General features: G+C 41.2%; 1 protein-coding gene across 4 annotated transcripts in view; it reads right to left on the reverse strand.

The window, feature by feature from the left end:
* SNTG1 (syntrophin gamma 1) overlaps positions 1-22,250 on the reverse strand; it is a 253,240-nt gene that overhangs the window by 17,917 nt on the left and 213,073 nt on the right. For all 4 annotated transcript variants that reach the window (XM_077352441.1, XM_077352440.1, XM_077352439.1 and 1 more), the window contains 3 exons: positions 18,634-18,705; positions 8,911-9,063; positions 736-828 (listed from right to left, as the gene is read on the reverse strand). In XM_077352441.1, coding sequence (XP_077208556.1) covers positions 736-828; positions 8,911-9,063; positions 18,634-18,705 — 318 coding nt within the window. The remainder of the gene's footprint in view (positions 1-735; positions 829-8,910; positions 9,064-18,633; positions 18,706-22,250) is intronic.

The raw sequence follows: 22,250 nt of genomic DNA on the forward strand, positions 1-22,250 counted from the left end.
AATAATTTGATTAAGCTAGGTGGGTTAAGTTTCTTCTGTTATGGAAACAAATATGAAACTATAACTGTGTTCATAATGTCTGTTAATGCAGTTTCGGATCAGAATGATGAAATCTATTAGAGGAAACTGCATTGCAAGATGTCTTAGAGGAAGAAAGCAGAGCAACAAAAGGAAACAAGTAAATTGTGCCTGAATTTCTGGTTACCCATACTGTGAAATTACAGGATGATATTTGACCAATATGGAGTGTGGTTTTTCTATAACTAGATTATATAACAATCACCCTGATCTAATGAAAGCGATATACAACTAGAGACCTGTTTCATGCTATTTGCTGGGGGGAGGTAGTGGAAGTAACTAGTCCAGGTACATTGCAATGTACCTGGGCATTGCAATGATTGTCAATCATTGGCAATTAATTTTGGGAGATGGATTTCTAGAATAGCAATGAATACACATGTCTCACTTAGCTGTTTCTTGTCTGGATTAGGGTTACTGCCTCATAGAATCAAAACACTGATAATATATTGTAAAATTTGCATTTCCTGTTATGGTCTGTGTATATTAATTTGTCCCTACAACATTCCTGCTGTGTGTAGCTTCAGTTCCTTGGCTTCCCATAATGCTCAGGGAAAGGGTGGGGAGAACCTGCAGTATTTAATTTTCATCTGAAACAATGTAGTACTTTAAAGTAGTGTAACCATACAACAAATGGTTCACTTCTCATGGTTTTACCTTTGTTGCAGCATCGAAGCATACAAAACCCATTCCAAAGTCAATAGTAAGTCCCATAAGATGACTCTCCAGCACACAGGCATATGTTTTGCACTAGAAATAATTGGAAAAAACTGTATGTTAAATTGTACTTTAGTCAAGAACATACAACTAAAAATATGGTTGGAGGGTGGGAGAAATACCTCAACAAGTATTCATGTTCAAAAAATCTGTGCAATAACACAATTACACACATTATCAACTCTTTCTTAATGACAAATTAGATAAGAGATCCAAGAATAGATACCCCCGAGTTGTTATAATGGTAAATAGTAGATTTGGGGGAACTTGATTTAGACCAGGGCCATGGCATGAGAGGGATTTGAATCCTTCTCCCACACATTTCCTGAGTTGGCCCTCTGGAGTGGTTATGTGTCCTGCATCACTAAAATGGTCTCCCTTGCACCTTGAGTGTAGCAGCATTCCAATCGCCAAAGACGACAACCAAGAGAGGTCATTTCTTTATTACCCTCCACCCTGCAGCAGCCAGCCCCACCACAGCTTCTCAAACAGAGAAGGGAAGAGATAGGCCTCCCTCCATTCTTACATAGATGCAGCTTTCCAAAGATAAGTAGGTGGGAGTGGAGGACAGGAGTGCTAGGTTAAAATTGGAGCTGGAAAGGAATCTATGGCTTACATTCATTTTAAAAATAAATATTCAGTACATATTTATCCTATCAATCCTCTGAGGAGGTCAAAGCAGAATATATGAGTTTTTCAGGGCCTGTAAAACGGAGCTCTTCCGCCAGGCGTTTGTCTGAGGCCGGGTGGTGGCCAGGGGGCTAAGATTGGGCCCCTCTCCTTGGAGGGGGAGGCCAATATTAGACTGGCCTGGTTCCCCAGAATGTTCCATCCTATGCCCAATTATCCATCCGCTCCCTTCTGCTCATCCAGTAGGCCTGTATGGGAATAGTTTTTTCTTAATCGCCATCATTGTGACTGAGTCATTGTTTTAATGGGGTTTTAATGGGGGATTTTAATGGGTTTTAATGTACTGTATTTGTATTGAAATATTGTGAACCACTGTGAGACGATTTCCGAGCGGTCATACAAATCAAATAAAATCAAATCAATAATGATGATGATGATGATGATGATGATGATGATGATGATGATGATTCTCTCTACCTTTCCATTATGTCCTCACTAGAAACGAGAGAGAAACTAGAGACCTGAGAGAAAGTGACTGGATCAAGGACACTCAGCAAAGCCTAGTCCAGCACTCTAATGACTACAACTCATTGTCTCTAGATGTTGCTGACATTCGTATTCTAGGTTTTGGAAATTTAAATATTGGCAGTATTATTCCTAAAGATGCATCTAGGATTTCAAATCACACTATGTGGGTAAGGAGATAAAGATGCCTACTGCAGTGTGAAGTTTAGAATGATTCTTGCTGTACCATTCTAGAGAACCCTGACAAATCAGTCAGTGCTCATATCACCATCTTCATGCTAAAGGGATTGGTAGTTGAATTGTGCTTTGTAATCAGAATATATTTAATATATGATTTAAATAGTGTTTCATTATTAGAGTGACTTATGACAGCTTTTTCATATATGAATTATTGAGATTTCATAGAATCATACAGATTGCTGAAAAAGTTGATTAAATTACGGTTTTGGAAAGCTAACAGCTTCCCTGAAGCTGACTTCCACTTATGACTGTAAAATAAAGCACTGAGTAACCACAGTCTGCGTAAAGGAGACTATGTTCTATCACCAAATATGGAGCATCCTATTAAAGGTAACAGCAAAAACAATATGCAAGTTAGACTCTTAAGATGTAGTATAGTATTACTGAAACTTTTTGTCTTGGATCCATATGAACTTGGAGGGCTAATAGGGTTGCCAGACCCTGACCCCCCAAATACAGGCAGGGGTCCACCACTGACAGGCCTACCTCCCTGCTGCCAATCATATAAATGGGGTGTGGAGGACTTATCCTGAAAAAGAGGGAGATGCATCCAATGTGCAGCAATGTGTCTATGCCACTGCCCATGTGACCTGGAAGTGACATCATCACATCCAGGACATTGGGCAATGCTCTGGTATTTGTGCAAGAACACTATAGTAGAAGCCAAATTTACCATAGAGTTTTTGCACAAATAACAGCTGCCCTGGTGGCTCAGACATTATGACTGTACTGTCATATAGACACACCACTGTACATTTGATGGGCTTCCTGGGAGCTCTGCCAGTTTCAAGAAGGGGCCTGGCAACCTAGGTTCTTATATGCCACTGTTCTCTACTGAAGGAGTCTCAAAGCAGCTTACATTTGATTTCCCTTTCTTCCCCCCATGACAGACTGTGGGGTAGATGAGGCTGCTCGGTCAGAACAGCTTTACCAGTGCTATGGCGAACCCAAGGTCACCAAGCTGGCTGCATGTGGAGGAGGAGCGGGGAATCAAACCCGGTTTGCCATATTAGACGTCCACTCCCCTAACCACTACACCAAGGTGGTAAGGTTACCAGTTTTTCAAGGTTATCACTACAGTTACAGCCCACATCATTCCAGAAAGTGCTTAACCCTCAAGAACAGATGTTGATTTCAGTGAACCAAAAGGCTGGGAAGTATATGTCCCCATGCAATTGGCTCAATCATAGTGGTGGGGTCTATTTTCAGCTTGCACCTAGCAAAGCTATTTGGAAATGTATTTGTAGATTTTTAAAAATAAAACCCATACCTTAACCTAGCTTTTAATCATTGAGAACCCCCTGAAATATTCTTCAGGCTTTGAGAAACCCCAGAAGTGGCCTGATTGTGCAGAATATGGTTGAAAAGCATAGGTGTGTACATGCCTACCTGGGTCCCCTCCCCTTCTCATTTCCTCCAGGTCAATCATTTTACACTTGGGGAGGGGATAGGTGGGTCGACATGACCATATGTGATCATATCACCCAATAAATGTTTAACAAATATATTAAAAAGTAATTAACTCCAGCCCATTTGGGAAACTATCCAGGGCTGTCAAGAAACCCCAGGGTTTCATGAAATCCTGGTTGAATAAGCCTGCCTTAGACTTTAGATGAATATATGATGATTTTAAAAACTTCTTTCCAAATAGTTTATCAAAGTACAGGTATTTAAAATGTACTTAAAAGTCATTACATATCAAAACCTGTAGAATTTAGATTGATAAAGCATCCAGCTTCCATTTCAGCAAGCAGTTACAAACGCAGTTACTGAACAACTGATTCCTAATGTTTCTCATTCTAAATGATTTATCTCTTTATATTTTTATTCCTACCTCCATGCGGCATTATGTTCTGGGATTCAGTTAGAGATATACTTTATTATCAAATCTCTCCTTGTTGAAATGTTGGTTTCTGGTTTATAATGGAAAACATAAATGTCTCATTTTACATGGTGTACTTTCTTTTCAAATATTACTGTCAAAATATGAGACACTGTAGTTGCTTGAAAAGGCCATCTTGTTCAGAAGGGAGATTTATATGCAAATTTTATATTTTTAGATTAAAATTAGAGACAAAAAGCTCTTGAATGCTATAAGAATGATGAAGATGGAAGAGCCAAACTACAGGTCACAATTGTTGAAGGGTCAAGTCCAGGTCTCCCAGCTGTAAGGACTGTTTAAAATGACCTAGGGGGAAGGAGGGGCTCTTCGTTTCCCATGTATGACTTTTACTAACCAGAAACAGTGCTGGAGGGAGTTATTTCATCCTTTTGGTTGTTCCACATGCAAAGAATAGTGCACACGTAACAAGTGAAAAGGGATAGTTATTTCACACTTAGAAAAAGTCCAGAAGGAAAAGCCCATCCTCCTCCCATCATAGCTCTCAGCTTAATCAGGGTCTTGTGTACTTTTAAAGAGACAGAAGAGCCTCTTGTGGCGCAGAGTGGTAAGGCAGCCGTCTGAAAGCTTTGCCCATAAGGCTGGGAGTTCAATCCCAGCAGCCGGCTCAAGGTTGACTCAGCCTTCCATCCTTCCGAGGTCGGTAAAATGAGTACCCAGCTTGCTGGGGGGTAAACGGTCATGACTGGGGAAGGCACTGGCAAACCACCCCGTATTGAGTCTGCCATGAAAACGCTAGAGGGCGTCACCCCAAGGGTCAGACATGACTCGGTGCTTGCACAGGGGATACCTTTACCTTTACCTTTAAAGAGACAGAACAAAATTTGAGTCCACTGAAACCTTTAAGAACAATAAAGTTGTATGTGTGAGCATGGTTGAGAGTGTCTGACTGGTCCACAGTGACCAGCATGTCTGGGGATTTGACCTTGGGTATTCCAGATACTCCGGGGAATGGTAGAGGACAGGAAGGCCTGGAGGATCATTGTCCATGGGGTCGCGATGGGTCGGACACGACTTCGCACATAACAACAACAACATTCCAGATACTAGTATAACACTGTTAAACTTTACCCAACATGATAATGTAATGTGCTATATAATGTGATGTACTATATGATCATACCTTGAATAAAACTTAGTTGGTCTTAAAGGTGCCATTGGACTCAATTTTTGTTCTGTTACTACAAACCAACACAGCCACCCACCAGGATCTATTTTTAAAGAGATATTTACTGCAGCTGATGCATGGCTGAGGGGAAAGAGGTTCAAAGCTGGGAAACCTGGACTTGATTCTTTAAAAAAATTAAATATCCAGGTTGCCTCTAGCAAGATGCAGAAGAAAAATACCTTGCAGAATTTTTATAAGCAATCAGTATTTAAATAGAAACAGCTGGAAAGAAATAGCAGGAGAGAAATAACACAATCACTACAGCATTCACAGCCTGTAGAGTAGGGATATGCATTCAGTTAATCTGTACTGAAGAAATACCCCCCAAATATCCTATTGTTATTTTTCAGTATTGGTATTTTAAGGGTATTAATCCAAGTGGATAGGGTTTTTTTTCTATTGTTCAATAATCTGAAATGGCCAAGCCCAAAACATCCTGAAAATATGGATTTTCAGGTTTGCCTGTGTGTCACAGTTGGAATGTGTTACAGGGCTTTCTATCCCTTTAAATGCCTTTGGAGTGAATTCTCAGCTTGGAGAAGGCATTTAAAGGCACTGTGAACCTTTGGAGCTCACTTGTTCCACCATGGTTTGCGAAAGGCATTTAAAGGTTAAAGGTCCCACATTCCCTTTAAATGTTAAATTTAAATTTCAAATATCTCAGGGAAAAGATATATGTAGTAAGGCATGTGACATGAGTTATATTTGCACATCATATGCTTTTTGAAGCTCATGTTTCCATGTCATGCTTACAATATTAAACATGTTCTATATGAATTTATCTGTATTCATCAAATATATCCAACCTTCATGCTATACAACAGTGGTCCCCAACCCCCGGTCCAGGGACCGGTACCGGTCCGTGGATCAGTCGGTACCGGGCTGTGGCTCCTCCTTGTCTTCCTCCCCAGCTGCTGCCTTGGGGGCTGCCCTGCCACTCTGCCACCGGCTCACCTTTGGTGCTGTTCAGCGGCCACCAGAGCTGGGGCTCCCCCTCGGCATGGCACTGCGCAGCCGTTGCTGGCAGTGTCCCCCAGCAGGCGGCGGGAAGTCAGGGGCGCTGACCCCTCTCCTTCCCCTGTGCCCTGATCCTTTTCACTACAACTTCCTTTGCCCTGTACCTGTTTCTCCTTCCTTCCTTCCTTCCTTCCTTCCTTCCTTCCTTCCTTCCTTCCTTCCTTCCTTCCTTCCTTCCTTCCTTCTATCCACCTGTCCACCCATCCCTTTATCTACCCGCGCTGCGCCAGAGGGGGGGAGCCTGCCACAACCACCCACTGCCCGTTAGCGCCCGCTGTATTGTTTCTACAGCGGGCTTACTTTCTAGTATGGTAATAATATGTCTGAAAAGTTAGTCTCAGTTTTTCCCAAGCTTCTATGTTATTAGCCAGGATTGAAGTGCTTATTATTGTGCATCCTCAGAAGTGACCTATGGGCTCTAACTAAGTTTGTTTGCATGTGTGTAAAGTGCCATCAAGTCACAGTCAATATAGTGACCCACTAGGGTTTTCAAGGAAAGAGACTAGCAGAGGTTGTTTGTCATTGCCTGCTTTGTGTCAATACTTCAGATTCGTTGATGGTCTTTCATTTAAATAAGGGCTAACCCTAGTTAGCCTCCAAGATTTGATGAGATTTGAGAAAAGTGGGCCATCTAGATCAGGGATGTATATAAATTTTATTTATTTAAAATACCATGGTGTTCATTGAGTTGTGGATAAAACATTGGTTACATTAACTTGGTTATGAGAACAGAGACCCCTTCAACTGAGGGAAAGTTTTACTCTAAAAGGCACTGGCTGGCCAAGTTCACTGCTCTAATTTAGCAGTTCAATACCTCTGACTATGCAAGCTTTCTTCCATCAGTCATTTCACCTAAGGGTCAATCTTTTGTTTTTTTATTTTTTTCAGCTACAAAGCTTTCAGTACCCAAGCACAACTCTTAAGTAAGAAATGTTGAAAGGTTAAAGATTATAATGGGCTTTGAACAGCTATCAAAAATAGGTAAAGAGAATTAATGTGTACCAGAGGTTAAAATGGTAAAGGTCAGCTTCCACTCTCTCAATCTCTGGCTTCTAGCCAGAGGTTTTATTTCACCTATAGTTTCTCTGCTTGCTTTAATTAATTCCGTTAGCTATGAATTTGGGGAGAATGAAATGAGGAATATTGCCAAGAGAGTACATAATGTCAAAAATCTTACAGCTTTAATATAAGCCTTTAAAATGTAATACCCACCATAAAAAGAGTGAATGATTTGCTTTTGATTATTGATTTCACACACTAAAACCCATAAAAAAACCTTTTCAAAATGAAGGTTTCCTATATAACAAGCAGCTCAATATTTAATCTTTCACTACCACCATGATCCAAAAGTATAGAATCTTAAAATTGGATCCATGAATAATTCAATAGCTATGGTCCAGGAGCAGAGCCTAAAGCATTTCATTTCTCAGGCCTAAGACCTGCAGCACACGGCAGGAAGTGTTTAATTCAGAGAAAGAATGATGTGGCACAAACCCATCCAAACCCATTTTTGATGACTTGCCTGAATTTTGACTGTTCAAACATTAATGACAGCACAAAAATCCAGACTATATTTCTCTTTTTTTGGGAGAGGGGTTATGTGAAGGTAAAAGGCACAATATAAAAGTAAACTGATTAATAAAAAAAAACATTCTCAAGGAAGTGGAAAATAATTTTTCAAAACAAGACATAGTCAAATTGCTCATTATGGACAAAATCTGTTAAAGCTGCCATGCTGTCGGCTTGATGGAATTTAGGATCTATGAAGCCTTTACTGAGACTGAAAGTGCTGTCATCCAGAGGTAACAAGAGGTACGTTTTAAAAAGGATTCTGATACAATTAACTTTTTGAGAGAAAGATGTTGGAGCAAGTTTTGATAGACACAGGAGTTCAAACTGTGCTAGTCCTGCTTCTAACCATAGAATGAATTTTTAAAGAATTAACAAAAATAAAGTTATAGATACTGAGTTGGCATCTTTTCACGGATGCAGGTAAAAAGGTTGCTTTTTTCTATTTTTGGCTGGTTTGTTGCCTGTAAATAAAGTGAAGCTAAATTCAAAGAGAGCCCTTATCTTGCGTGCTTACTTCAAGCAAAGGCATGAATGCTTCCCAAAAAAATCTGCTTAGGATAAAAGTGAAATCTTTCAAGTATTCCGAGGATATCACTGCTTGTATTTTGTGTCTATGCAGAGTTTTTGGATCAACCATGCATCTTTTAATTCAAGGCACACTATTTAAATATTTGAAGCATACTTTTCTCCTAATATATTTTTCTGCCTCCTGTTATTCCCAACTCCCTTTTCCAAATCTAATTCCTTTCTCAGCAGTCCAGATGTGTTACCCCATAACTGTCCAGTGGTATGACTAGCTTTTCCTCAGAACCCCATCACTCTTCTGCATAGCTCCCTGATCATTCTACAGTGCTTTCCGAGCACCTATGATTGCAAGAACCCTGGCATTAAGTGAATAAAAATAAAGTTGCTTGAATAAATCCTGTAGTATATAAGTGACAGATTTTTGTAAAATGTCCTATACAAACATACTAAAGCAGCTGTTGGCTTTAACAATAAAATATCTATCATCTTGAATATCACACAGATATGCCAGATTAAGTGAGCATCCCAGATATCTTACCTGTATTCGTTCAACTTCTAAAAAAGTTGCCGATTGGAAGGACTTTTCCCATAACGTGAGCTCACATTCTAATTCCACGGAAAAGTAGAGATCCTCTCCATTTTCAGACTGGACACCAAAGCAGTGTTTCCGCCGGTCCAGTAGATCACTGTCCTGATGAAAACCTGGAGTTATATAATCTTGCATACATCAATTAATATTTCTTATGGTACAGGCACGATAGAGTCAGAATTAGCTTGCAATCATTATCTGCTCTACTGTCTTCAATCCTGATTCACATTAACAAATTTTCTCTTTAAGTAACAGTGTATGACCCATAGGTGCAATGTTCAGAGGACTTTGCTAGTCAATTCTCATGGAGGAGGAAATCAGCTCTACCAATTACTTCTAAAATACCTTTAACTATGACATGTAGTCTTCATATAAACACAGGAAAGAAAACTGACAAATATGTTATACCACAAACACTTTCTGTTAAGACCAAAGATCATACCTAAGGCCAAGAGAAATAACTTCTGGGTTATTAAACCAAGATCTTTCAAAGAATAACATCACAGCTTTACCTGACAGTCTTAGACCATTATTTACCAGTGGAGATTGAGCTAGTTTTTGCATTTTATGGGCCTATAAATTGAGCAAAATTTACATATATAAATATATATATATATATAAATATAAATATAAATACACATACACACACATAAATACAGTATTTGCTGGCGAAAGTGCCGCGCATGCACGTTTTCAGCCACATCCCTGCTTCCCTCTCCCCCCTCCCACAGTAAGAAGCTTGCCGGGCCGCAAGCTTGCAGCCTCGGAAGTTTCTTACTGCGGGGAGGGGGGGAGAGGGAGCCGGGCTGGGCCTGGTGGTTGGGGACCACCGCTCTAACATACACATGCTTTGGACTAAATTTCCCATGGAGCACAGTCAACTCATAGATCAGTCTTTCCCAAACTTTTTCTGGCCACTACACCCTTGGTTCCATAAACTCATTACCAGTGCCCCCTACTCTGCCTATTAAAAGTATTATTCAGAATAGCGCTTTGAATGCCTCGCTAAGGAAGATAAAACAATACAATTCAAACAAGTAACTACTAATTGCACATTTCTTTGAAATCCAATTAAAATTGATGAACTCGATCCAGTTATGCCAGCTTTTCGAAGTCTAATGGTCATTTAGTAAGAACCTTTGATACCATACTCAGTAACTACTTCATTGTTCAGTAAATTGTTAATGAGATGGATGGGCCTGATGAAGTGATACCTATTTCCCAATGTGTGGTTTAAAGTCATTTAACAGGAGTCTTAAATCACCACATTTAGCAATCTGAAGTCAATTTCTTTATTTGCAGAGTTGACAGATGACCACACTCAACCCATGGTCCACCAAATATGATGGCTCAAACTCCAGGCTGCAGCCTCCAGTACAAAAAAAATTTTTTTTTAGCTTCCAATTAGTCGTTTGTAACATAAAAACAACAAAAATAAATACCTGCTTCAGATTATTATTTATTGGTGGTGGTGGGAATATTCTGAAAGCACAGCTTTGAAATAATGTTGGTGAGATTGTGGCATGCTAGTAAAGTGACCTGATGCCCACTTTGCATGTGGAAGCTGGACTTACGGGTGCTTTTCTCTAGTTCCTGGCTTGGGTTCATATGCAAGTCCCACTCCTTTGTCCTTCACAAAGCTTAGGTAGGAAGATACCCAGTGTTTTCAGATATGCTACTAGAAAAAGAAAAGCTCAGGGGCAGGAAATTGCCTTGCATCTAATTCAGAAGATACTGATTTAAAAATGTATTCCTTACACAAACACATATACAGCTTTTTTAAATCTGCCATGTGTTGCTCACACTGCTGCTTCTGATAGCCTTTATGTTCTTCTTTGGATCTAGAATTCTTTTCTTTTTTGCATTTTTGGTATCTTGCCTGCAGTTAAACCTATGTTATGTAGTTCATGTTAGAAAAGGAGCTCCATCAAAGATAGCACCTGTGGAAAAGATACACTTGGTGGATTGGCTGAAGTCAAGGTAACACCGTTGTTTGGCATTTGTGGAGTTTCTGTGAAAAGGGCTGATTAATGAAATATTCTTTTGTTACTGAAACAAATATTTTTTAAGAGGGGTAAGTCTGTTGCTCATTGTAGAACATCAATAATGTGGGTGTACCAATTGATGAAGAGCAGAAACTATTACATTGAACTGTTCCTATAAAGAAATCACCCTGATCATTTTCAGCTGTGTCTGCCATCAATGTTACAAGACGTAACAAAGAAAAACATTGTGCTCTCATATAATCAATGATATTGAACTTCCATGAACTTCCATGATATTGAACTTCCATGAAGACTTTTCTCTCCCAAGAGATGAGGTTCAACTCTCTAATAAAAGAAGTTTCTAACAAAAAAAAACATCTCCTTTCAATCATAACATAGATCAAGAGAAGTTCTGTTTCATCATTTGCAACACTAAAACCCAATGAATTAGGACAATTATTATGTTTCAGGACAGAATGCTTATCTATTTGACTAGGTAGTTTTATAAGGAAATTAAACAAAATAATAGAGGATAGCTATTAACACCTACTAAGCATGATGAATAAAACTGATCCTTTCTGCCAGTTTGCCTCCTCCTCTGCTTTCTTCTCTGATAGTCATCATGGACAAAATGCCCTTCTCTACATGTAACTTGAGGTATAGACTAGGGCAAGGTATATGTGTGTAGGTGTACTACTTATCTGTGTAGGTCAAATACTTAGCACATATCTCTCCCTAGCCACCTGTCTATAGCCTGGTCAAGAGTTTCTGGTCTACTGTTTAGATCTTTAGATAAGCAGTCAGATGCCCTGCATGACAATTTTTATCACAGTCTGAGATCAAGAAAAGGGAAAAAAACAACCACACCTTCATTTACTAAAATACAATCTTAATTCTCTAACAATGATATTGGGAAACTATATCAAAACTCTACAGGGCACAACAAAATTGATAAAATAAAATAAATGAGGCTAAGGTATATACTCATTGGTGTTCTTTTGGCATTCCCCCCCCCCCTGGAATAGGTGCAAGCCTATTGAGACATTGAAAAATAAAGTCAGATCAAGACACTGTCCCTATTCCCTGATACAGACCTTTTACTTTATAAGTGCTCTGCCAGTGGCTTTCTACCTGTGCGCTTCTGAAAGGGTGTCCAGAACTTTTAACCCTTTCTGTCCCAGCTAGGAAGGCTCCATTTTATCATGAAATTTAGAGCAGGCCCTCACATGTAATTTCCCCCCAGTCAATTTTGGCAGCACATCCAAAAACCTTTATTAATCAAGTCAGATTATCAAACAGCCATCTCAGTCTTGCCTAAAGGAAGCTCATCTGTCAGCCCACAATTAGAAAAGTTTATAGCTCTTTTGACCCCTAGAGCAGTGATCCCCAGCCCCTGGTCTGGAGACTGGTATCGGTCCGTGGATCAGTTGGTACCGGGCTGTGGCTCTGTCTAGGAAGTTAGGTGCTTCAGCCCACCAATGTCGACCCAACTTTGCAGAAGTCCAGGTCACAAAGCTCCCCTTCTCCATTCCTGCTCTGACTAGGACTCCCTCATCTCAGTTCCAGGAGCGCCTTATTCCCAGGGCATCCCACACAATTCTGTGGCAACGTGGTTCCTTCCTGCTGCCTTCAGGGCCCACGGCGAAAAGAAACAGAGGCCAGCTAGCTCCCCCATCCTTCTCGTCCATTTGCCCAATCAGAGGAGCTGTAGCGGCTGCCAGCTAAGCCCACCCCTCCGGCGCCGTCCAATGATGGGTCCTTTAGTAGACAACCCCCGCCCCCCAGGCCTCAGTGAAATTGTCAAGCATTAACCAGTCCTCAGTGATAAAAAGGTCGGGGACCACTGCCCTAGAGAATGCTTTTTTTCCTGTGATTAGATCCTTCCTAGATGTATCCTGCTTTGGTTTACCATAGCAAGCAACGCAAACTTGCACATATTACTAGATACTGTTCTCTGGCCTATGAGCTCCCCATGCTTCTTAACATCTGTCACTGAGAGAGGTTATTCAGAGATATGGGTTGACTTGCTACCAACATGTATCAACAGCTCTAGCTCATACTTTCAAAAGATCCCAGGGATGTCTGGAACAGTCCTCTTCCCTGATTTTGCTGTTATGTGTTAATGTTTTTAGTGAATTATTTATCTAAATATTATTTAAGTTGTGAAATTTTAATATTCTGATGCTTGCTGCCTTGTGAACCCAATTTATATGGAAAGGTGGCAAGAAATACTTTAGATAAATTGATTACGTATTGTTGACATAAAAGTCACTTCACTTATATGAGTTAAAAAATAAAAACCCACTTAAATAACAAATTAATGAGCAGCAGTATTGGTAAGGGGCTGAATCTTCGCATCTTTAGAACATGTTTTGATATAGGGTGGAGAGTAGAAGAGCTTGTTATTCTAACACAATGCAAGCAGCTGAATGTTCCATTATAAAATTCTGTAACCTCTCTCTTCAGAAATATAATGATGGCACAATCCTGTAGACATTTGTGATGCCTTCCTTCCCTTTGGCAAGCTTTGTTATTGCTTCATGTCCCATTTTCCCTTCAAACAATTGGTGCGAGATTTGCCTTTAAAGCAATCCCATTACTGTGTTCAGTTAAGCAAAGAGGTATCTGCATTAGTAATTGTTGATTGTTGCTTAAATGACTATTGCCAAGGAAAGCCATTGGGGGATAGCGAGAAAACTAAATGAGGGAGATGATGAGAATGAAAAGAAGAAACTGGAAAGCAGATTTGGTCAGGAAAAGCAACTGCCTGAGGCAGAAAGAAGGGAACAAATTTAACATAAAAGGTTGTCTGTGATTTTAACAATAAACTCACATTATACAGGAGGATTGGGCTGGTCCTAATTATTGCCTTGAGTCTGTTTGTGTGACCAGAATTACTTATTATCATAGCATTTCCAAGAGTAGAGCCTTGTCATGTCTAAATAACATTAACTAGATGCTACAATGCTAGATGCTCAAACATCTCTTGAGAAAACATGACATTAAGATGGAAATGATTACGTTGTGGAAAACGGCTTCATGATAAATATCAGTTTCAATTTAGGTGTAACTAGCAAACACCTCTAACACTTTCCACACGAAAGCTTATAACTTGAATAAAATTTTATTGGTCTTTAATGTGCCGCTGGACTCAAACCTTATTCTACTTTCCACATAAATCAGTAACGTCAGATTTATTTCTCTATCACCAGATGCCACAGCATGATAATATTGGATAAATTACAGCTTTCTCTTCTACTACTGTTGGAAAACATCAGCAAGCAACCATTCCCCACATACAATCCTAAAAATCATGTTCACCCACAATGTAAAACATTATGGCAAACATATCTAGAGTGGTGGTCCCCAACCTTTTTCCGGCTGGGGACCGGCGGGGCAACTGCCCCGCCCGCGCAACGCGCATGCGCCCCCGCACCATACGTGGCCGAATTGCGCATGTGCGGCACTTCCGCACATGCACGAAGGTGCCGCACATGCGCGATTTCAGCCGCGCATGGCACATGTGCGGCACTGATTCCCTCTCCCCCCTTCCCGCAGTAAGAAGCTTCCCGGGCCGCAAACTTGTGGCCCGGGGAAGTTTTTTACTGTGGGGGAGGGCGGGGAGAGGGAACCACGGCCCGGCACCCTGGCCTTCGCGGCCCAGCAGCGGGCCGTAGACCGCAGGTTGGGGACCACTGATCTAGAGCAGTAAGTATTAATTTCTTTTTGTTACATCATTATTCATTTGCTAGTTTGCATTTCTGTACATATAAAATGTATTCAACTACTGTGAACCCTAGATTACAAGTTATCAAGAAATGTAAAGCACAGATGGCAAGACAAGATAAATATCAAAAGCCATATTTTCACAGTTGGTGCTAAAGCTCCTTTTTAGTCATCTGTGTCACTTCTGATACTTGCTAATTAACAAAAAAGAGTCAATATTTATATAAAACATATTTTGTTGTTGTTAGGTGCGAAGTCGTGTCCAAACCATCGCGACCCCATGGACAATGATCCTCCAGGCCTTCCTGTCCATAAAACATATAGGAACACAGGAAGCTGCCTTATACTGAATCAGACCCCGGGTCCATCAAAGTCAGCATCATCTATTCACACTAGCAGTGGTTTCGGGCAGAGAGAGGTTTTTCACATCTTCTACTGCCAGATCTTTTAACTGGAGATGTCAGAGATCTTCTGCGTGTCAAGGAGATGCTCTGCCACTGATCAAAGTGGCTCATTCATGTGGTTTACAAATGTATGAATTTAAAACATGGTTCTTAAGAGTCATTTGCAAGAATTCTGTGAGTGCACAACATGGTTTCATTCATGAGTTTTACTTTAGAATAGTTTTAAATAGAGCCGACTACTACTACTACTACTACTACTACTACTACTACTACTTGGGGTAGTAGTAGTAATAGTAGTTATACCCTGCTTTTCACTGCCTGAAGGAGTCAGCGTGGTTTACAATCATGTTCCCTTCCTCTTCCCACAACAGACATCCAGTGAGGTAGGTGGGGCTGAGAGAGGTCTAGCAGTACTGCTCTGTTATAACAGCTCTATCAGGACTGTGGCTAGCCCAAGGTCACCCAGCTGGCTTCATGTGGAGGAGCGGGGAATCAAACCCAGCTCACCAGATTATAAACCGCCATTCTTAACCATTATACAAAACTGGATCATCTACTCTATGAGAGGTGCATCTCAGCTCTGCTTGGAAATGATTCCCTGTTATTCAAAGTCAGAGTCAATGTCGGGTAGTGGTTACTTCAGACATTGGTCTGATGTAAAGTTTGAATCCAGTGGCACTTTTAAGACCAATTAAGTTTAATTTAATTTAAGAGCCTCTTGTGGCGCAGAGTAGTAAGGCAGCCGTCTGGAGTTCAATCCCAGCAGCCGACTCAGCCTTCCATCCTTCCGAGGTCGGTAAAATGAGTACCCAGCTTGCTGGGGGGTAAACGGTAATGACTGGGGAAGGCACTGGCAAACCACCCCGTATTGAGTCTGCCATGAAAACGCTAGAGGGCGTCATCCCAAGGGTCAGACATGACTCGGTGCTTGCACAGGGGATACCTTTACCTTTTACCTAAGTTTAATTTGGGGAATAATGTTTTGAAAACTTGTACCCAGAATTAAACTTGATGGTCTTAGAGGTACCACTGGACTGAGGCTTATAAAACTATGCAGGGAATGGAAGGAGTGGACAGAGGATGTCCCCTCCCTCTAATGAAATTATACAGAAATAATTTGGAACAAATATTTCTTTACTCAACAAGTAATGGTTGTGAGGATAGACAGCTAAGACAGATTCATATATGAGAGGTCCATCGTTGGATACTAGGCCATGGTGACAATTATGGGAGATCCTTCAAGATTTGTTCACATAGCAGCAAATCACTTCACTGTTATGCCACTGACGTGATTTGCTGCTTGAAGACAAGATTTCATGGCTAAATATTGACTTCTTTGTTACTTTCTCTTGCAGAAAAAAATTAGTATATATCAGTTTGTTGGTTTATTTCTTTTTATATACTCCCAACCCCTCATTTTGAAGTGTGTGGCAAGCTGCACATGCTCTACAGAGGCCTCTACCTTCAAGTCTCCTAAAAGCCAGATTAGCTACATTTTCAAATCAAAGTAAAATGTTTCCATTGCCTGTATTTGATAACAGGGTTAGGTCTCAGTGTGTAACTTATTCAACAAGGTACAACTCAGAAGGCCCTGATTCAAGTTCTAACCAATATCACCCTTTGATTGGAAGAAACAGAGATAAAAGGAAACTATGTTAAAAGTTGATCTCTATTGCAGGCTACCTGAACAGGGTCAGAAAAGGGCCCAAGAAGTCTTGTAGAACTGCTCATAGAAATGGATGTGAATCACAGAAAACCTAAACATCCAGTATTCAGCTGAAAACCACTACTGGCTAATACCTATAAACATCTTTGTGTATGGAATGACATCTACTTCTATGGTGAAAGCATTTGCATGTAAAAATAGATTGAAACACAATTTAGATTTATACTTGAAGCAACTACAATGTCCCTATCAGGATTGTTCTTTCTAGAGCTGAGCTAGTGGTTCCCAGCAGCTAATAAGTATATATTTCCTGGTGCACTATAAATCATGGGTGATATGGCTCTACAAGTCCACAGCCTTCAAAAGGAAGGGAAATAAAACGTTCCCTTTTCCCTCTGAGTATCTGCCCCATACACAGAAAATTTAGAGAGTATGGGAATGGCTCCCCTCTGCCCTTAGAAAAGATATGTGAGCTCTCCCTCTGCCCTTAGAAAAGATATGCCCTTAGAAAAGTATCCCCATGGGCGTCAGACCTCAGTTTGAACTATTCCGTATGGTGGTGGCTGCACAGGGCTGCCCCTGGCAGTTTGCGATGGGGCTGTTTGCCTCGCCACTTCCTGTGTCCCCATGGAGGACCATTTTCAGTGGTGGACCCCATCCACCCTAGATTTGCCTCCACATGAGGAAACCTGGGAGGAAAGGTTCCACCACACATGGGGGCGGTGTGGGAGGGTTGTGCCATGCAGTGCTGTGGATCCGACTGGGGCATTTATTGGTGCACACCTTGGGGCAACTGAGGGTCTACAGCGTAACAGGCCCTGGACAGTGCCAATGTCATGTGGAAGTGAGTATTATCCCTACTGCCATACAATTGCCAGCTCAGACTTTTTCCCCTGCATAAAAAAAGATCTTTGAAAAATACTATCATATACAATTTGCTAAATAGTTTATTATTGCAGATGAGACAAAAGAATGCCATTTCCTAAAATGAGTTTATATATACCACATATTTCTGAAAAAATAAGTTATTTTTATTATGAAAAGTGTTCTGTTGTAAATTAGAATGAATCAATAGAACAGTTGTTTTCAGATAAATTATTACAGTCCTAATAATCTGCAGTAGACCAATATAATAGATATTATATGCTTGTTTTAGAATTTATTATATAGATCATATTTTTAAGAGTTGTTGATATAGATCAGGGGTAGTCAAACTGCGCCCCTCCAGATTTCCATGGACTACAATTCCCATGAGCCCCTACCAGCGTTTGCTGGCAGGGGCTCATGGGAATTGCAGTCCATGGACATCTGGAGAGCCGCAGTTTGACTAACCCTGATGTAGATCGAGCAAAGAGGCTGCTGTGATGAGTCCCCCCAGGTGACAACTCAGCTGGCTAAGTTTTGTGCCGCTGCCATAAAAATCCGACACTCTAAAGTAGCTTAAGTTCTATTTTATGATCTGTTTTAAATTGTATTATATTAAATGACCATATTCTTTTGGTTTCTTATGTAATGACTTCATATAACTTGGTCTGAACGACTGTAATAACATTTGATTGATTGATTGATTGATTGATTGATTGATTGAGTTGTTGGAAGTACTCAATCCTAGCATATTTTTCAAATTCATCTTTTAATACCCCTGAGAAAGAGTTTTGCCTTGACATGCAGTGGGACATTTTTATAACTGATTATCCTTGAATAGCCTTTGGATTTTTTTTCCATTTCATAGTAAACCAAGTTCTAGATTACCATTCTGGTCTTTTCCACACAGATTACTGTTTGGCACCAACTCAGTTTCAAAGGGAGTTTTCGCTACAGCTGTTAAGGGTCCAAGGTATCCCTCCTTCCCCTCCTTCAGTAAATTATGTAATAGTTCTCTTCTTCATACCTTGAATATTTTGTACATTATCTCATATACAGAAAATGTTCTTTCAGCTCGCGTCCAGTCCCACGTAGTAACCTTGGGTGAAAACACATTAAAAAAATGCATTGGTTTTTCATTCAAATATATATGACTAGCAAGAAAGCCCATTGCAACCAGGAATGCAATGGGCGCTAGGACCCAGGGGACACCAGGAGGTGCTTTTTTTTCCTGCTGCGTGGAGCTGTGAAAGGCTCCTACAGGGTTTTTTTTCTTCTGCTGCTTGGAGCTGGGAAAGGCTCCTACAGGGTTTTGTTTTCTGCTGCTTGGATCTGCGAAAGGCTCCTACAGGGTTTTTTTTTCTGCTGCTTGGAGCTGTGAAAGGCTCCTGCAGGGTTTTTTTTTTCTGCTAGCTCTCGTGGGCGTGCCGGCTTGGAGCTCCTACAGGGGTTTTTTTTCCTGCTGCTTGGAGCTGGGAAAGGCTCCTTCAGGGTTTTTTTTCCTGCTGCTTGGAGCTGTGAAAGGCTCCTACAGGGTTTTTTTTTTCTGCTAGCTCTCGTGGGCGTGCCGGCTTGGAGCTCCTACAGGGGTTTTTTTTCCTGCTGCTTGGAGCTGGGAAAGGCTCCTTCAGGGTTTTTTTTCCTGCTGCTTGGAGCTGGGAAAGGCTCCTACAGGGTTTTTTTTCCTGCTGCTTGGAGCTGTGAAAGGCTCCTGCAGGGTTTTTTTTTTCTGCTAGCTCTCGTGGGCGTGCCGGCTTGGAGCTCCTACAGGGGTTTTTTTTCCTGCTGCTTGGAGCTGGGAAAGGCTCCTTCAGGGTTTTGTTTTCTGCTGCTTGGATCTGCGAAAGGCTCCTACAGGTTTTTTTTTTCTGCTGCTTGGATCTGCGAAAGGCTCCTACAGGGTTTTTTTTTCTGCTGCTTGGAGCTGTGAAAGGCTCCTGCAGGGTTTTTTTTTTTCTGCTAGCTCTCGTGGGCGTGCCGGCTTGGAGCTCCTACAGGGTTTTTTTTTTCTGCTGCGTGGAGCTGCGAAAGGCTCCTACAGGGTTTTTTTTTTTCTGCTGCCTCTCGTGGAGCTCCTACAGGGTTTTTTTTTTCTGCTGCCTCTCGTCGCGCTAGCGGCGAAAGGCTCCTCCGGGGGTGTTTCTTTTTTTTCTGCAGCTTCTCGGCGGCTGGAGTCTTGTGTTGTGTTTGCGGCGGGGGCTTCCTTGGGGCCGGCCTGACGTGGGGCCGGCTTCCTTGGGGCCGGCTTCGCGCCTCTCACCACGTCAGGCCGGGAGCAACTGCGAGCCGCGCTGAGCGCGGCTCGCAGTTGCTGGGGCTGGGAATCGGAGGGACCAATCGGCAGGCGCTTCGCGCCTGCCGTTTGGTCCCTCCGGTTGTCTGTCATGAGGAAGGGTCCAATCCGGACCCTTCCTCATCCCGGACTCATCCCGCCCCAGGACCCCTTACTGTTTTATTTAGTCCGTGGCGCCCGCGGCGCCACGGGCGGTGTACAGATGGGATTTTGGATCTAACATATATTGACAGACACTGTGGACTGGAAATTACCTCTGAAATGTCCTCAACTTTTCATAGATCAGGTTTATTTCTTCTAAGAATATTTGTGTGCATAATTATACTTTTTGCAACCTGAAATTAAAATGATCTTTTTTAAAAGCTAAAGAGTTTGGGACTTTTAGGGGGAAAAGATGACTATGAGTGACTTGATAAGAATTTAAATGCATGTTGTGGAGAAACAGATAGTAAAAAAAAAACATTTTCTCACATAATACTAGAACTCAGAAGCACCCAACAAAGTCAGCGTAGAAGCATTGGGTCAAACAGAATGAAATACTTAACAAAACAATTAGCATATGGAACTAATTTCCAAAGAATAAAGTGATGACTGCCAGCATACATAACTTTAAAATGGGGCTAGAAAATTCTTGGAAAAAATTAATGTAGTTATTAATATCAACCAACAGAACTCAATATGGCTCAATAATTCCTAAAAATACGATCTTTTATCTGCCTTTCACACTGTAGATTATACTATCTTGCTCTCCAGTTGGAGAAAAGGATGAGAGTTAATGTGAGTCAGTCTTCAATGTTTCCTCCACCCCCTTTGAATGGACTCTGTTTACATTGCAGTGGTGCCATAATTTTTCTGGGAACTTGAATATGTTTCATGCTTAATATTTATATGAGACTGCTAAATGAGATCATCTGGAGCTTGGGGATTAGGTGTCCTCAACTGGGTGATGATACTCTGATCTATATTTCATTAAAATACTTTAATACTCTATTAATACTCTAGGTAAAATACTTGAAGGACTGCCTCCCCCCATAGTAGCTAGCCTACCAGTTATCTCTTCTTTCTAAAACCTGCCTTCTGTGTTCTTGCATGCAGTGCATGGCAACCAGAGACATCGCTTGTTAGGGGTGCACTTCAGTTTTTGGAATTCCCCCAGGTGATTTATTTTCAGAAAAAAATCTTATTATAGGATTTTTAATATCATTTGTAGACTGCTTTATGTGGCTTTATGCCACATTTCATTGTTGTTTTTAAGAAAATGTTTATGTTGACTTTCCTGGGAATTCTGCCCATGGCTACTTTCAAAATAAGAAACAATTAAAATTTGAAACATGAAAAGGTAATTAGCAGCACTAGAGCATTAAACATAAAAGGCACTGAGAAAGTTGCAACTATATGAGCTAAAAACTATATGATGGTGTAATATGATCAACCACTAATTTAAAAACTGGGTAAACAGGAATGATTTCGCTTGGCATCAGAAACATAATAGTGTAGACTCCAGGGAAGCATCATGAGGGGTCATTGTGCCTGAAAACAAATGGGCAGTCAGAGCAAATCTTTCAACATGTGAGTGATGTGATCTCTTGTTCTCATCCCTGAAAGTAGTCTGCTGGCTGCAATTTAGAACACCTGAAATTTATGAACCATTTTCAAAGGCAGAGAGATGCAAGGTCTCCACTGGGGCTAGAGCAGTGTCCACTTTAAGGGTTTAATAAATCAGGGGGATTTCCCTAATCCCATCAACAAAACTTGTAGAGTGGCATTTGTGGCTTTGCCACAGGCTTCGCCTGCCACCATCATGCATGACTGCTCCCCCCAAAATTTGTGGAACCAGTGCATGACAATTCATTTGCACCCGCTCCGCCCCCCTCCCAACATGTAGAACCAGCACTTGACAACTTGCCAGCTCCTCCCACCCAAAGCTTTCTGGTAGTGGGGAGCAAATACACACAACAGTGATGAGCAGTATCTGGGGCATGCTATGAACTAGCTACTTCTTGTGCAGCAAATGTACTTCTCAGTCCTTGAGCAGTTTTATCATTGCCAGTAGTGTCTGGGTCTTATCTGGACTGAGCTTCCATTTATGAGTCCTCATCCATCTCATTATCTTCTCCAGGCACCTGTTCAGGACTTCCACACACCCACTTGACTGAGCTGTTAGAGAAACAGATCTGGGTGTCATCTGCATATTGGTGGCACCTTACTCCAAATCCCTCTGGTGATCTCTTCCAGCAGTTTCATGTAAATGTCAAACAGCATGGGCATAAGTGAGATGCTACAGAGCTTAGCATCAACATCCAAGCACCACTTCCTGGAATTTCTGTTAAGTAATACTGAATCCCCCCAAA

The sequence above is a fragment of the Paroedura picta genome, chromosome 9 (assembly GCF_049243985.1).
Source record: "Paroedura picta isolate Pp20150507F chromosome 9, Ppicta_v3.0, whole genome shotgun sequence".
Lineage (NCBI taxonomy): Eukaryota > Metazoa > Chordata > Lepidosauria > Squamata > Gekkonidae > Paroedura > Paroedura picta.